At 40.0% G+C, this 15,398-nt stretch overlaps 1 protein-coding gene across 1 annotated transcript in view; it reads left to right on the top strand.

Annotated features, from left to right (window-relative positions):
• Nucleotides 1–15,398, top strand: part of LOC124619592 (cGMP-dependent 3',5'-cyclic phosphodiesterase-like) — a 269,537-nt gene that overhangs the window by 101,071 nt on the left and 153,068 nt on the right. Inside the window, exons 5-6 of the mRNA XM_047146093.1 lie at nucleotides 5,495–5,634; nucleotides 8,011–8,153. Of these exons, the coding sequence (XP_047002049.1) occupies nucleotides 5,495–5,634; nucleotides 8,011–8,153 (283 nt within the window). The remainder of the gene's footprint in view (nucleotides 1–5,494; nucleotides 5,635–8,010; nucleotides 8,154–15,398) is intronic.

Here is a 15,398-nt window from a genome sequence, read left to right as displayed (position 1 = left end):
ATTCTTTCCCAGAAAGGAAAGTACGCCCTATAAAGCTGTGGCAAGATTAGAGAGAAAAGAAGCTAGGACTTAACGATTGAAGAAACGTGTACTGTCTTGCTTGTCTCTTGTATTTACTCGTTTTATGTATCCTATTTTTAATTTTATGTCACACAAATCAGCAAGTTATTAGCTAATAGGCAGTAAAGACTGCAAATTTTCTGGAGAGTTCTTGTTCTGCCGGTTACAAATAATCCCAACCAGTATTAATTCTGAGATTTTTTTTTTTTAAAAAAAAGAGGAGCAGGATATCAAACCGGCCGACTGGGAGCAGGAGAGGCACCACTGGACATTTTAATTTCCACTGGCGTGAATATAGTTTGATGGCACCCATTCCATTACAAAATATTACATGTTTGAATTCCACAGAGCGAAATACAAGAGACGTGCGATGGAAGAATGCTATGTGAAGAGGCGTACCACTGCACTTTGCCACACTTAAGACCAAATAACATGTCTTACGTTCCCTCGAATATACACTCCTGGAAATGGAAAAAAGAACACATTGACACCGGTGTGTCAGACCCACCATACTTGCTCCGGACACTGCGAGAGGGCTGTACAAGCAATGATCACACGCACGGCACAGCGGCCACACCAGGAACCGCGGTGTTGGCCGTCGAATGGCGCTAGCTGCGCAGCAGTTGTGCACCGCCGCCGTCAGTGTCAGCCAGTTTGCCGTGCCATACGGAGCTCCATCGCAGTCTGTAACACTGGTAGCATGCCGTGACAGCGTGGACGTGAACCGTATGTGCAGTTGACGGACTTTGAGCGAGGGCGTATAGTGGGCATGCGGGAGGCCGGGTGAACGTACCGCCGAATTGCTCAACACGTGGGGCGTGAGGTCTCCACAGTACATCGATGTTGTCGCCAGTGGTCGGCGGAAGGTGCACGTGTCCGTCGACCTGGGACTGGACCGCAGCGACGCACGGATGCACGCCAAGACCGTAGGATCCTACGGAGTGCCGTAGGGGACCGCACCGCCACTTCCCAGCAAATTAGGGACACTGTTGCTCCTGGGGTATCGGCGAGGACCATTCGCAACCGTCTCCATGAAGCTGGGCTACGGTCCCGCACACCGTTAGGCCGTCTTCTGCTCACGCCCCAACATCGTGCAGCCCGCCTCCAGTGGTGTCGCGACAGGCGTGAATGGAGGGACGAATGGAGACGTGTCGTCTTCAGCGATGAGAGTCGCTTCTGCCTTGGTGCCAATGATGGTCGTATGCGTGTTTGGCGCCGTGCAGGTGAGCGCCACAATCAGGTCTGCATACGACCGAGGCACACAGGGCCAACACCCGGCATCATGGTGTGGGGAGCGATCTCCTACACTGGCCGTACACCACTGGTGATCGTCGAGGGGACACTGAATAGTGCACGGTACATCCAAACCGTCATCGAACCCATCGTTCTACCATTCCTAGACCGGCAAGGGAACTTGCTGTTCCAACAGGACAATGCACGTCCGCATGTATCCCGTGTCACCCAACGTGCTCTAGAAGGTGTAAGTCAACTACCCTGGCCAGCAAGATCTCCGGATCTGTCCCCCATTGAGCATGTTTGGGACTGGATGAAGCGTCGTCTCACGCGGTCTGCACGTCCAGCACGAACGCTGGTCCAACTGAGGCGCCAGGTGGAAATGGCATGGCAAGCCATTCCGCAGGACTACATCCAGCATCTCTACGATCGTCTCCATGGGAGAATAGCAGCCTGCATTGCTGCGAAAGGTGGATATACACTGTGCTAGTGCCGACATTGTGCATGCTCTGTTGCCTGTGTCTATGTGCCTGTGGTTCTGTCAGTGTGATCATGTGATGTATCTGACCCCAGGAATGTGTCAATAAAGTTTCCCCTTCCTGGGACAATGAATTCACGGTGTTCTTATTTCAATTTCCAGGAGTGTATATGTTTTAGGTATCACACTCTTCAGGAAGATGTGTGCTACAAAATTAAGATATTTTTGAAAAGGCAATTTTTAAATGTTTGGCGTCCTACCTCAAATGCTCAAGGGAAGGGGGGAGCGCCTCTATCTAATATTGCCCCGGTTCGGAAATATCCTAGATCCGGACCTGATTTACAGAGCAGTCTGAGTTGTAGTGGGAGGTGGTAGTCTCCACGTGACCCGTGTTTACGTTGACTGATTTTGCTGTTTCTTCTTTGTTTATTGCTCTCACTTCAAATGAAAACAAAACGGATTTCTGTGGCCGGGAGCTATCAAGTGAATTAAAATACATTCACGTAATTACGGAAGGCTAAAATATGTAATTAGTTTCAGACTTTATTTTGTTTCCACCTTTCTGACAGTCAAGCGTTAATCGCCTTGCAGAACAATGAAGTTATTCTTTGTCGGTTTGTTAAAGAAATTTGACTTTTACTAATCTTTTCTGCTGAGGCGGTCAATTTATTTGAAACTGTTTAATTCCACGCTATTGGCTAGTTCCAACTGTTCGCTGCATTTCAAGTTCACGTTTTCATCTTCTAGCACGTATGGCATTATGCCATAATGTAAGATCTTTTAATGTTTTACACGTGCGAACGTACGGGCTTCCTGCGTCGTCATAGCTGTGCAAGCGCTGCGACACCTGTTATTTAGCGCGCTCTGGCAACTGCTGAAACGATTATATTTCTAACAGGTCGCGGGAAAATATTGCGAATGGTTGTTTGGAAAGCGTTACTTTCAAAGTAATTCCTTTTACGCAAGATGAACTCTGTGCACGCGAATGTCCGATGATTTTCTTAAATCACAGAGCATTTGACTCTCATTCAAAAATCAAATCTTTGAGGGCGACCATTTAGAATATTTTCGAGCCCAGAAGATCAGACATTTATGTCGTTGTTAAAAAATTTACTGGCACATTATGTGATATCTTTAAAGTGTAACATGCACAAAAATGATCATTATGTGTTAAAGTTTAGCTTCTATTGCAGCTTATTAATCTTGGTGACCAATGTTAAACGTAAAAGCATTTCCTTTCGTGTAGCAACACTATGTATATATGTATATTAATTTAAACCATTACCTTTTCCTATTTGTATGTTCGTGCTACGTTACAGTGATGCTGCTGTTGGCTGACTACATCACGTGTCCTATGATCTGAATATCCGCTGTCATTGGCTGGCGAGATCGCTTGACGTGAGCTACAACTGGCTTACAAAAGCGCATTGCAATCTCGATTTCAATCCTTCGGAAAGTAACATGCGGTGTTTGGTGGAATTTGAATTTACACTTTCGTAATACGAAAATATGCAGTGTATGTGTTGCTGCACATCAGACATCTTTCTAAAACGTATTTTTTCCCCTGTGTTTCGGTTCCTAAAGTGCCGGGAAATTCTACGCCGGTGTATAAAAAAGGATTGATAAGTTTTACAGTTTTGAGGAAAAGTATACTGTTACTTAACACGGAAAAAATGTATTTTCATCCGGGAGAAAGTGTATTTTTAACCGGGAAATTTGGGAATTTTTGTTCGTTGTCCACGTATACACCCTGTAAAAGGTTGCCTATTCTCTGAGCTATTGTTTTGTTGTAGGTGAATATGTGCTATTTTTTAGTCAGCAAACATGGCTATTGCTGGAATATCAAAATCAAATGACAGGTACATTACTCTCTCTTATGTTATTATCATGGTGTCTACATGAAATTTATAGTGGTTGCAGCAAAACCGTTGCATAGTCTTTCTTTAATAGGATATTATAAGAACAATGCTGCCCTTCTTCCACACATTTCCATTTAAGTTTCCTGAACATCTCTGTTACACATTCATGTGGATCAAACTGATACAATGCTGGAAGCACATCTTTACCTTTGTCTGTTGTACTCTAGATCTGAACACACTCGAATCTTGTATATAGTTTCCTTGATAGAAACATCAAAGTTTTCCAGAACTCTTCCAACTAGTGTGAGTCTTCTATACACCTTTTCTACCACAGATTTTGTGTGTTCGTCTCATTTCTTATTGCTTATTTGTATCATCCCTAAATATTGAAACAATGTGACAGGCTACAGAAGCTTACCTCTCATCCCATAATTGTATGGCCTTGTTGTTCCACTTTGTCATAGCACTATCTTTCATCTACACATATTTAAAAAGTGCTACCGTGTATAACACAAAGAGGAAATTTAGCTGAAGTATTTCTGCAGTTCTTTGTGGTCATCCAAGGAGGCTACTTTCCTGTAGACAATAGCATCACCAGCAACCTGATAGTGCTGCTGACTTAATCTTTTAAAATCACTGAGAACATTGGTAGTTCTCTTACAGCTCCTTAACGCATGTCAGTACTCACCCTAATGTCTTCTTGACCTGGTCCCAATGAAGACCCTCTACCTCTACCTCTCCCCCTCCCCCTCTCCCTCCCCCCTCCACTCCCCCTCCCCCTTGCCCTCCCACTCTCACTCCCCTGTATGTGTGTGTGTGTGTGTGTGTGTGTGTGTGTGTGTGGAGAGAGAGAGAGAGGGGGGGGGAGGGGGAGGGGGGGGGGGGTTGTCATGCAGACGTCAGGCATGAAATTAGAAATTCTCAAGTACTGGTCCCACATATAATTTACCAGAATATTTCGACTTGGGAATGTAAATTTCAGTTACCACTAGTGTTCTCATTAAACAGCCTTATTTTTATCTAACTATATACTGGTAATTATTTTATGTGTAAGTTTACATTTATACTTAGTTTGAAGTATAGGATGAAAACAGCAGCTAAGAAGCAGAAGAGTGGTGGCTTTCTTCAAAGTAGCTTGTACATTTAAAAATGATGTAGAACTAATGCCCATAGTTATCAGTGTAAGTAAATTAGTACTAGTTTAACTGGTTGTTACAGTAGTGACCTGCAGTGGTTGCTTCTGCCAGTTAATTTGGAGTTTGACTAGTTCTACATTCCTAGAGGCTCTCCTTCGTGATAAGTGTTAGGTTACAAGGTGAATGAAGAAATCTGACAAACACCCAGTATGGTAATTTAAAATATACGGCAACATGCTTCCCCATCTTTGCCTAATTGAATTGCTAGCTTTCTAATGATGTCAGTGTCTACAAGATATTAAACTCTGTACCTTTGTGGCATTATATATTTGACTTATTTGTGATGCTCTTTCAACAGTTACTTAATTTGTTTGTTAATGACTGTAATTGGGATGGAATTTATACAGTGGGACAAACTCAAGTTCACTAGATAGTGAAGTAGAAGAAAAGTTAACTGCTAAAATAATCTAGTATTTGCAACAGTGCTGTGAAGATATATATATAAATTGTGTCGTCTTATTCCCTTAAGTGCTAGTGATGCAAGTACATACTGAGCCAATACCACAAGCTTAACAAAATGTTTTCAGTAAAAGTTTGTTCCTGCTCTCCTTATAGCAGTTTCTGTAGTCTCTAGTGTTGTAAAACTATTGAAAGATTATCATCCTATATTTCTGCTATCTCCATATGTTATAGTTTTAATTGCATAAGATGAATATTATTTTTCAAAGGGGATTTTACTGACCTGATGCGAGAAATTATGGCAGAGGCCCGCACGCTGACAAATGCTGAGAGGTGTTCCTTGTTTATTGTTGATCAGAACAGTGATGAACTGGTTGCTAAAATCTTTGATGGAGAAGTCACTCCTCATGTAAGTATAAGTAACATATATTTTAATAATTTTTTTTAATGATTTGTTTAATACCCGTTTACACTTAACATTATTACAGAATTTATACAAATCATAAAACTTTGTAGTTGTTGTAATTTCTTAATTTGTATTTGAAAGTTTAAGAAGGCAAGAGTTATGTTTTCCATTGACATCCACATCCACATCTACAACTACACCTACATCCATACTCCACAGGCCACCACATGACGGGTGACAGAGGAGACCCTGTACCACTACTGGTCATTTACTTTCCTGTTTCACTCATAAATAGAACAAGGGAAAAATGACCATTATGCCTCTGTATGAGCCCTAATTTCTCATGTATGATCTTTGTGGTCCTTATGCAAAATGCATGTGTCTGGCAGTATCATTCTGCTGTCAGCTTCAAATGTCGGTTTTCTAAATTTTCTCAGTCCTCTCCAGGGATTCCCATTTGAGCTCCTGAACAAGCTCCATAACACTTGTGTGTTGTTCAAACCCAACAATAACAAATCCAGCAACTTGTCTCTGAATTGGTTTGATGTCTTCCCTTCAACCCGACCTGGTACAGGTCCCAAAAACCTGAACAGTACTTAAGAACAGGTCGCCTATGCTTCCTACATGTCATCTCCTTTACAGATGAAGCATATTTTTCCAAAGTTCTCGCAGTAATCAGAATGAGATTTTCACTCTGCAACAGTGTGTGCACTGATATGATACTTCCTGGAAGATTAAAACTGTGTGCTGAACTGAGACTCGAACTCAGGACTTTTTGCCTTTCGGGGGCAAGTGCTCTACCATATGAGCTACTCTCATGCCCTGTCCTCACAACTTTTACTTCTGCTAGTACCTCAGCTGAAGTCAACCATTGACCTTCCCTATCACAATCCTTACAAGCTTGATCCATTTCGTTTTGCATTGCAAACATTAAGCCCAGATATTTAAATGGCATGACTATGTCAAGCAGGACCCTACTAATGCTTTATCCGAACAGTACGACTGAGCAAGTTGGAACAGTGGTTAGCATATTGGACTCACATTTTGGAGGACGACTATGGTTCAAATCTGTGTCCAGCCATCCTGATTTAGGTTTTCCGTGATTTCCCTGAATTGCTTAAGGCAAATGTCAGGATGGTTCCTTTGAAAGGGCATGAGTGATTTCCTTCCTCAGCCTTTCCTAATCTGAGCTTGTGGTCCGTCCCTAATGACCTTGTTGTTGACGTGACTTTAAACACTAATCTCCTCCTGCTCTGAACACTATGATTTTCTTTTTCTGATCATCTGCATCAACTTACATTTTTTCTACATTTAGAGCTAGCTGCCATTCATCACACCAACTAGAAATTGTGCTGAAGTCATATTGTATCCTCCTACAGTACTTTCCTGTATACCACAGCTGAAGACAACCGCAGGTTACTGCCCACCCTGTCCGCCAGATCATTTGTGTATATAGAAAATAACTGCAGTCCTATCACACTTTGATGTGGAACTCCTGACGATACCCTTGTCTCTGATAAATACTTGCCATTGAGGACACCATATTGAGTTTTATTACTTTAGAAGTCTGGAAGCCACTCACATATCTGGGAAACTATTCCGTATGCCCTTACCTTTGTTAACAGTCTGCAGTCTATACTTGGCAGTATATCATGTGAGAAAAGGACAAGCTGAATTTTGCACAAGCAATGCTTTCTAAAACTGTGCTGATTGAGATGTAAACGCCTTGGACTCAAGAAAATTTATTATATTCAAACTGAGATAACATTCAAGGATTCTGCAGAAAATTGATGTGTGGGGTATTGATCTGTTATTTTGCTGGTCTGTTCTTTTCGCCTTCTTATAGACAGGAGTCACCAGCACTTATTTCCAGTTTTGTGGGACTTTGCACTAGGCAGGAGATTTGGAATAAATGCTAGCTAAGTAAGGGACCAGTGCCATAGAGTACTCTTTGTAAAACTGAATTGGGATTCCATCCGGACCTGATGTCTTATTTGTTTTCAAATCTTTCAATTGTTTCTCTATGGCAGGGATGCTTATTACTCTGTTGTCCATATGGGAGTCTGTTTGATTGTCAAATGACGGTATACATGAACGATCTCGTTTTGCTATCTTCAGCTGCCACACAAGACTGGTCAACGAGTGGCTGGGTGGAAGCCTTAGACCTACTTTCCGATTTTACAAAGGACCAGTATTTTCTCTAGTTCCTGACTAGAGCTTTTGTTAAGACATGACAGTGGTCACACATAGATCTTTTCTCAGATGTATAAATCTATACTAACCTTTGCATGTTGTCATTTATAAAGTGTAGAGGACGAATTGCCACAATTCTATAATTTTATTTTGAACAAAAAAACTTCAACACATTTTTATTTTCAGATTCTAAAGGAAGTCCGAGTGCGCAAAGGCCAGGGTATAGCTGGCTGGGTTGCAAAAACAGGAGAAGTTATTAATGTCAGAGATGCTTACAGCCATCCATTATTTTATAGGGGAATTGATGAAGCTACAGGATATAGAACAAGGTGACTTTTTCAAATGCTAAGTAATTCTGTTATCTCATTAGCCTGCATTTTTTCCACTACTCAATTATTTTTAGCACAAAGTGGATTAGAAGGAATGTTATAATGACAATTTTATTGGAATAGATAAATGTTTAATGTGATAAAATGGAAAATTACTGTGACCTCTATTCACAATGATGATTTTTTGATCTTGCTATTTCTAGAAAAATTCATTTCCTTTCAGATCAAATTCACCCAGTTTTTCTCCAAGTCTGGAAATAATTACCTAAATTTTTAACCTCCTCACTTCTTGGATGTGACTTTTTGGAGTTATCTCGCAACATGAAGACCACAAGTATTCGAAAGTATTCACTCTCTGCCATTTGTCGTATTTCCAAAAGCAAATGTTGTTTTTGTGAAATTATGGATGCCCTTGCCAGAAAAAACCTTTCATACTGAATCCCTCAACAGCATTCTCACTATTGAGTGCATATCCATCAACTAGACTGGTAACCCTGTACAGAAACAAATGCATGAGGAGTATTTCCTTCTAATGCAGTACTCCATAAGACCACAATTTTCTCCTCCACAACCATAGTATTCCATTGTACACAAAGTCTTTGTAACACTTGACAAGTTGTTTGAGATCCACTTGTTTTTCTCCTGACTATTGTGCAAAACTTATCTCAGTGTCCTCCTAACAACAATTAATACTTTGCCACCATAGCAAGATTTATGCTGCCAAATTTAACTCCACTTTTCAAAGCTTCTGAGCAGTCTATTATCTCAAACTCCAGCACACATAAGATATTTAAATGAAATTTAACACAAGAGAATGAGCACTGAAAGTTCTCTTTCTTTTATCTACTCGTCTTTTTCATTGCTCTTCATCTTCTACCCTTGCTATTTCTCTGATGACTTTCCAGTCCTCTCCACACCACGTAGTAATTTTCCTTGCACACATACCTTTTTTCCTTCTACTTCATTTGTGATCCTTCATCAGACAACTCTTCTTCCTTTATAATGGAAGTTGGTGTGTACATGATTATAGAAACTACAAAAGCTTCTTATTTCAAAAACATTTTGACACTTTTTTGTGCAATGAAATTATAATTAAAGAAAGTGATTTTTTTGAAGTCACTAACCACCTTCTCAAAAGCATGATGGTGTAACAGATGGCAAGCTATCTAACTATTGAATGAAGAACTTACAAATCCTAATCTAGAGACTAAGACAAAGAAAGATTATAGTAGATAAAAATGGTTGTAGGCCCTTCTCGTCACCCAGGAATTCTTCTGTGAAACATGGTATATTTTCCAGTCTCCAGTGGCACAAATGTGTCAAAACTTGTTTGGGCAATGAGATTATTCTATTCTCATAGACAGCAGAGTCCAATCCCCATAATTTCCTTTGCAAACACTGCCGATGTTGGGCATAAAGTCAAAAAGAAGGTGACAGTGACTTTTTTCTTTCTTATGATCACTGCCACTTCCTTTTGTTCCATCCACTGTATTTTGTCAGCACTTGTATAATACTCTTTTTTGTTTCTCTTTTTAAATGTGGTAGCATTTGCCTTTTACACAAAACTTTATACCTCTGCAACTATTATTTCAGTCATAATAATTTTTCAACGAATACCCCTGCTTCTGTTGAGAACTCAGTTTTAATATTCTGTAGTGTCCATAGGCCTCACCTTTGGATTATTTTTTTGCTTGTTATCTCTCTTTTTATTTGTCAAAAGCATTATAATTTCTGTTCTGTTCTTACTGAGTAATATATACCATTGTTTCAGTGCTCTTTTGTCATAATTATTGACTAGGCAAGAAGTCGCTCCCCCTCTCCCAAGCACCCCTTCCTTTCATTGCAGTTTGTTTCCCTCCAGAAGGTGTAGGTTTTTAAGAGAGCTGTTCTCCTCCCACTGACATGTGAGATTGCCTGTACCAACTGTATCTCACCTCCTATTGAAAGTGAATTAATAATTCAGTGTCAGAACCATTTCTGAGTGTTCAGAATACTGACTCACAGTGTGTTGCCATATTCTCAGAAGTGTTCAGTCCAGTCTGTTGTAATCTGTTGTTCTTCAGCGTCTTTAACTGTCTACATCACAATATGTGAAATGGGGCCTCTCATAACAAACAGTTACAGTTGTGATAAATACTGAACTACTTTTCTTACAATAACATAACAGTGTTCTAGTTGCATTGTTCACCGTTTAAAGTTTCAACCATCACTAACAGATTCCATTTATGCTTCTCAAACTACTGCCATATTCAACAAGCCTTCCTCATTGTCTCGTCTGTTTACAGTATCCACTCATTTTTGTGGCATTCGTACTAACTGTAAGTTTACTCTATTCAAGGCCACTGCCACTTTAAATAGTATTTAAGAATTACTTTTTCCATTTGATGGTAATCATTACTTAGTTTTGTGTAATCGTTTCTCTACATCTTTCATTACTTACTTACATTAAATCAGGTGTTGGTCATACACTATATTTTGTTCACTTGTATCTTCATTTTATACTTTATTGATTTCAAGGTACAGAAATTATGCTCAACACTGTATACATTAATTGACTACATTGATTTTCTGCCTTGGATGGGTATTCACATATCCTACATTTTAATTTAACACTCACCAATTTGGACAATAAATAGTAATTACAAATTAACAACAGAACTGACAATATCTGCTTCTGTGCACTTTCCTCACACCAATAATACTTCTGATGCAGCACAGCAAAGATCTACAGTATACTCAAAATGATGTGACCAAGCATTGATGGTTAAATAATATTAGTTGTTAAAGAACAAATGGAGAAAGTGATAAAATATTGGATTAAAAGGAAATGAATTTAATTTTGAAGATGTGATGGTTTTCAGTTGGATGGGAAAAAGAGTAAACAATTATAACAAATATCAATTATTTGAGGCTGTAATGAAAAACATGGATGATGTATAAACAGTGTTATTGGCGAAGACCACCACTCGCCATATAGAGGAAATGAGCAGTGGATAGACCGAGAAACAAGGAGCAGCTCAGCTTGCTGCAGAATGTAATGGTTGTCACAACAGGGACAAATTTAATGTGAATTTCATGATCCATTCCATAAACATCTCCCTCTTTATTTTCAGTATATCTGAATTTTACAGGTGCTCTCCTGAACGCTGACGCCTTTCTTGCACTTAGTTACGTTTATAACTGTGTGTATCCCCTTCCACAGTGTTTTGGTAGCCTGCCTAATACTCCTTCTCGTACTCCTGTCATCTTCAGCATTCTTCTACAGCACCACATTTGAAAATCTTATTGTCTCTTCAGTCCAGTCCTGTAACCTGGAAGGTGTACACGATCAAAGGCAGAGCCACGTGTGAAAGCACCCACGTGATTTACCAACTGACCTGCCTACACTGTGAAGCTTTCTATGTGGGAATGACCAGCAACAAACTGTCCATTCGCATGAATGGACACAGGCAGACAGCGTTTGTTGGTAATGAGGATCACCCTGTGGCTAAACGTGCCTTGGTGCACGGCCAGCACATCTTGGCACAGTGTTACACCGTCCGGGTTATCTAGATACTTCCCACTAACACCAGCCTGTCAGAACTCCAGAGATGGGAACTTGCCCTTCAGTATTTCCTCTCTTCTCGTTATCCGCCAGGCCTCAACCTCTGCTAATTTCAAGTTGCCGCCACTCATACCTCACCTGTCTTTCAACAACATTTTTGCCTCTTTACTTCCACCTCGACTGACATCTCTGCCCAAAGTCTTTGCCTTTACAAATGTCTGCTTGTGTCTGTGTACGTGCGGATGGATATATGTGTGTGTGTGTGTGTGTGTGGGCGCGCGCGCGCGCGCGCGCGCGCATATATACCTGTCCTTTTTTCCCCCTAAGGTAAGTCTTTCCGCTCCCGGGATTGGAATGACTCCTTACCCTCTCCCTTAAAACCCACATCCTTACGTCTTTCCATCTCCTTCCCTCTTTCCTGATGAAGCAACCGTTGGTTGCGAAAGCTTGAATTTTGTGTGTATGTTTGTGTTTGTGTGTGTGTGTGTCTATCGACCTGCCAGCGCTTTCGTTTGGTAAGTCACATCGTCTTTGTTTTTAGATACATATATATATCAATAAACATTGATATTGTGAGTTGTATGCTTGAATGAGTATGCTGGGTGAAATGCCAAGAGTCATGTAGCAGAGGTAGCAAGTGTATCTCAATTAATATCATGTCCAATGGGTGCTATCTCCTCTGCAGGAAGTACAGGATCTATCACTGAATATCCACTTGACTATGTGTGATGTGTGAGTGTTAGATCTAGGAACCATGTACAGGGTAGGCAAGGACTGAGGAGAACTCAGGATATTGCACGCATCCCCCTAACCAACAAGTTTGGCTTGCCGTCTTCATCTCTGCCGAAATTGAATGCTCATCGCCCCTTATCAACAAGTTTGGCATGCAATCTTCCACTGGAAGTGAGCCAGTGACACACATTTCACCTGCTGGGAAACCTGCTATGTCCCATGTCAAGGGGAGGCAAACACAAAAGTATAGAGGTCCGCTAATCGTCGTCAGCTCAGAATGTATGACAGGTAATGGTGCCCTGTAGGAAAATTGCAGCAAGATTCATGTTGAAGAGGCTATTCCAGCAGCTGTTGAGGCAACTAGGTGCAATCAACTGCAGATTGTGGCACACATTGGAACAAATGGTGCCTGCTATCTGGGGTCCAAAGGCACACATGGATCATTCCAGCAACTGACAGTGTGTTGAGGAGACCACCCTTACTCAGTGAGTGTCAATGAAGCCTTGTCCCCAGAACTGGTTGGGGCCATCTTGGTCTGAGACAAGGAGAAGGCTTGCATCAGATGTTTAGAAGATTCTGCGATAAGCCAGACCCTGACTTCCTGGACTTTCACCATAGGACTGAAAATTGTAGGCTCCTCTTAAATGGGTAAGGGGTACAACACATCAGAGGCTGCTACTCAGGTGCCTGGCTGTCTGTGGGTTGTGCAAAAGGTTATCTTAGCTTCGATAACTCTCTATCCATTTCAGAAAATGGTAACTGTAGGAGATCCTGAAGTGTACAGTGAAATTCAAAGGAACGGCCGCACAGACAAAACAGTTGACATTATAGTGATTAACTATCAGAATTCACAACAAAGTCCCAGAATTTGAAGCAATCCTAAAAATAGTGAAGTTCAATAATAATAATAGGTATAGAAAGCTGGCTAAAACTCAGTACTGACAGCAGGGAAATTCTAGTGTAAATCAAAGTGTGTGTCAAAAGAATAGGCTAATAGAAATGGAGATAGTGTATTTATCACAGTAGACAAGAAATTGACATCCACTGAGATACAAATTAAAACTAAATGTGAAACTGATTGGACAAGATTCATTACCAAAGTTGGACATAAATTGGATCTTTCTTTTGACCACCAAACCCACCTCCAGGTGTAAACAAAAACTTCAGAGAATACCTAAATTTGCTAGTATGTTATGTAACAGGGCAGGAGACTTAAATCATTTTGCAAAACATTACTAAAGACTTTCTCTGAAAACTACCTAGAACAGATGGATTGGGAGCACACTCATAATGGGAATACGTTAAACCTGATGACAATAAATACATCACTCCTTTGAGAATGTCCACATTGGAACTGTTATCAGTGACCATGAGGCAGTTGTGGCAGCAGTGATTGCTAAAGTACAAATTGCAGCTGAAACAAGCAGGAAGATTTACATGTTTAGCAAGTTTGATAAAAAGGCAGTAGTGTCACATCTGAGAGGAGAACTCAGAAAATTTACTTCTGGGGAGGAGCACGTACAAGACCTAAGGCTCAACTTTAAAGGAGTAGTTCACCATGCACTGAATCAAGTACCTACCAGAATTTTGTCAAAGAGTTGGTCCATTTGTTAAAGATGATCTTTAAGAGGCTCATGCTTTTTGTTCATTCTGAAAACATATTTATTTACTTTTTAATTTTACATACATAGTTTTCTCTTGAGAGTCCATCATGCAAATAATATTTGATCTATAAAATTAAGCAAAAAATAAAATAGTTGAGAAGTACTCGAATGCACAATTATTTCATTATTTCGCAATATGATAACTCCACTTTATTGCCGACAAATTAAATTCTAATATAATGTATTGCACATAACTAATGAGGAGGTATTGAATAGGATTGGGGAAAAGAGGAGTTCGTGGCACAACTTGACTAGAAGAAGGGATCGGTTGGTAGGACATGTTCTGAGGCATCAAGGGATCACCAATTTAGTATTGGAGGGCAGCATGGAGGGTAAAAATTGTAGAGGGAGACCAAGAGATGAATACACCAAGCAGATTCAGAAGGATGTAGGTTGCAGTAGGTACTGGGAGATGAAGAAGCTTGCACAGGATAGAGTAGCATGGAGAGCTGCATCAAACCAGTCTCAGGACTGAAGACCACAACAACAACAACATAATGTATTGCCTATTTGCTAACAAAACACTGCTCAGTCTTCTAATATAATGTTCACTGTTGCTGAGCAGAAGACTCTTAACATTGGATTAAATAAGTTATGAAGCCAAATTGGTTAAAATTTCTCTCGACAACAGCTGTCTTTCTCCTACTACAGTCTTGTATTTAAATTTACATCTTATCTGAAACCAAGTGAGAAGGACATCAAAGCATCTCAAGTTATTCAATTCAACCTCAAATTTTATTAAAATGTAGTCCATTTCATTAAAATTCTTTAATTTCCATAAGTGATCAAAAACATTTCTTAAATTGAAATGTAAAATTAAAAACACCTCCAGCAGTTTATATTTTGAATGTAATTTATTCATGTGACCAGTTTCGGTATTTCACCATGCCATCTTCAGGCATAAAGACAACAACAATAATGACAGTGTAATCTACATAATATAACATATATTGAACAGCCAGAGCTCCCTAGCCATTTTGTACAAAGATGGATTTGCAAAGATTTTTTAAATTATTATTTCAAAAGCTAACTGAAAACTATAGCAGACAAATTTATTTATAAAACAAAATGGAATACACAAATACTATGAGCTACAGTTTTGGAATCTTTAACATGGATTCACACATGTATTTCAGCTATACTTCTAATGCATGCAGCCTCGTATATGAATTTGTAATTATCCATGATAATATGGTTATAAATGATTAATGGAAAATCTCATATAAAAATGTGAAACAAATACTAACAAAGAGATAGAGGGGCTGGCCAGAACTTACCTCAGCTCAGTACATCCGATAGATACAC

The sequence above is a fragment of the Schistocerca americana genome, chromosome 6, assembly GCF_021461395.2.
Source record: "Schistocerca americana isolate TAMUIC-IGC-003095 chromosome 6, iqSchAmer2.1, whole genome shotgun sequence".
NCBI lineage: Eukaryota > Metazoa > Arthropoda > Insecta > Orthoptera > Acrididae > Schistocerca > Schistocerca americana.
Note: the sequence above shows the minus strand (reverse complement) of the source record. Positions and strands in the feature narration are given on the sequence as shown.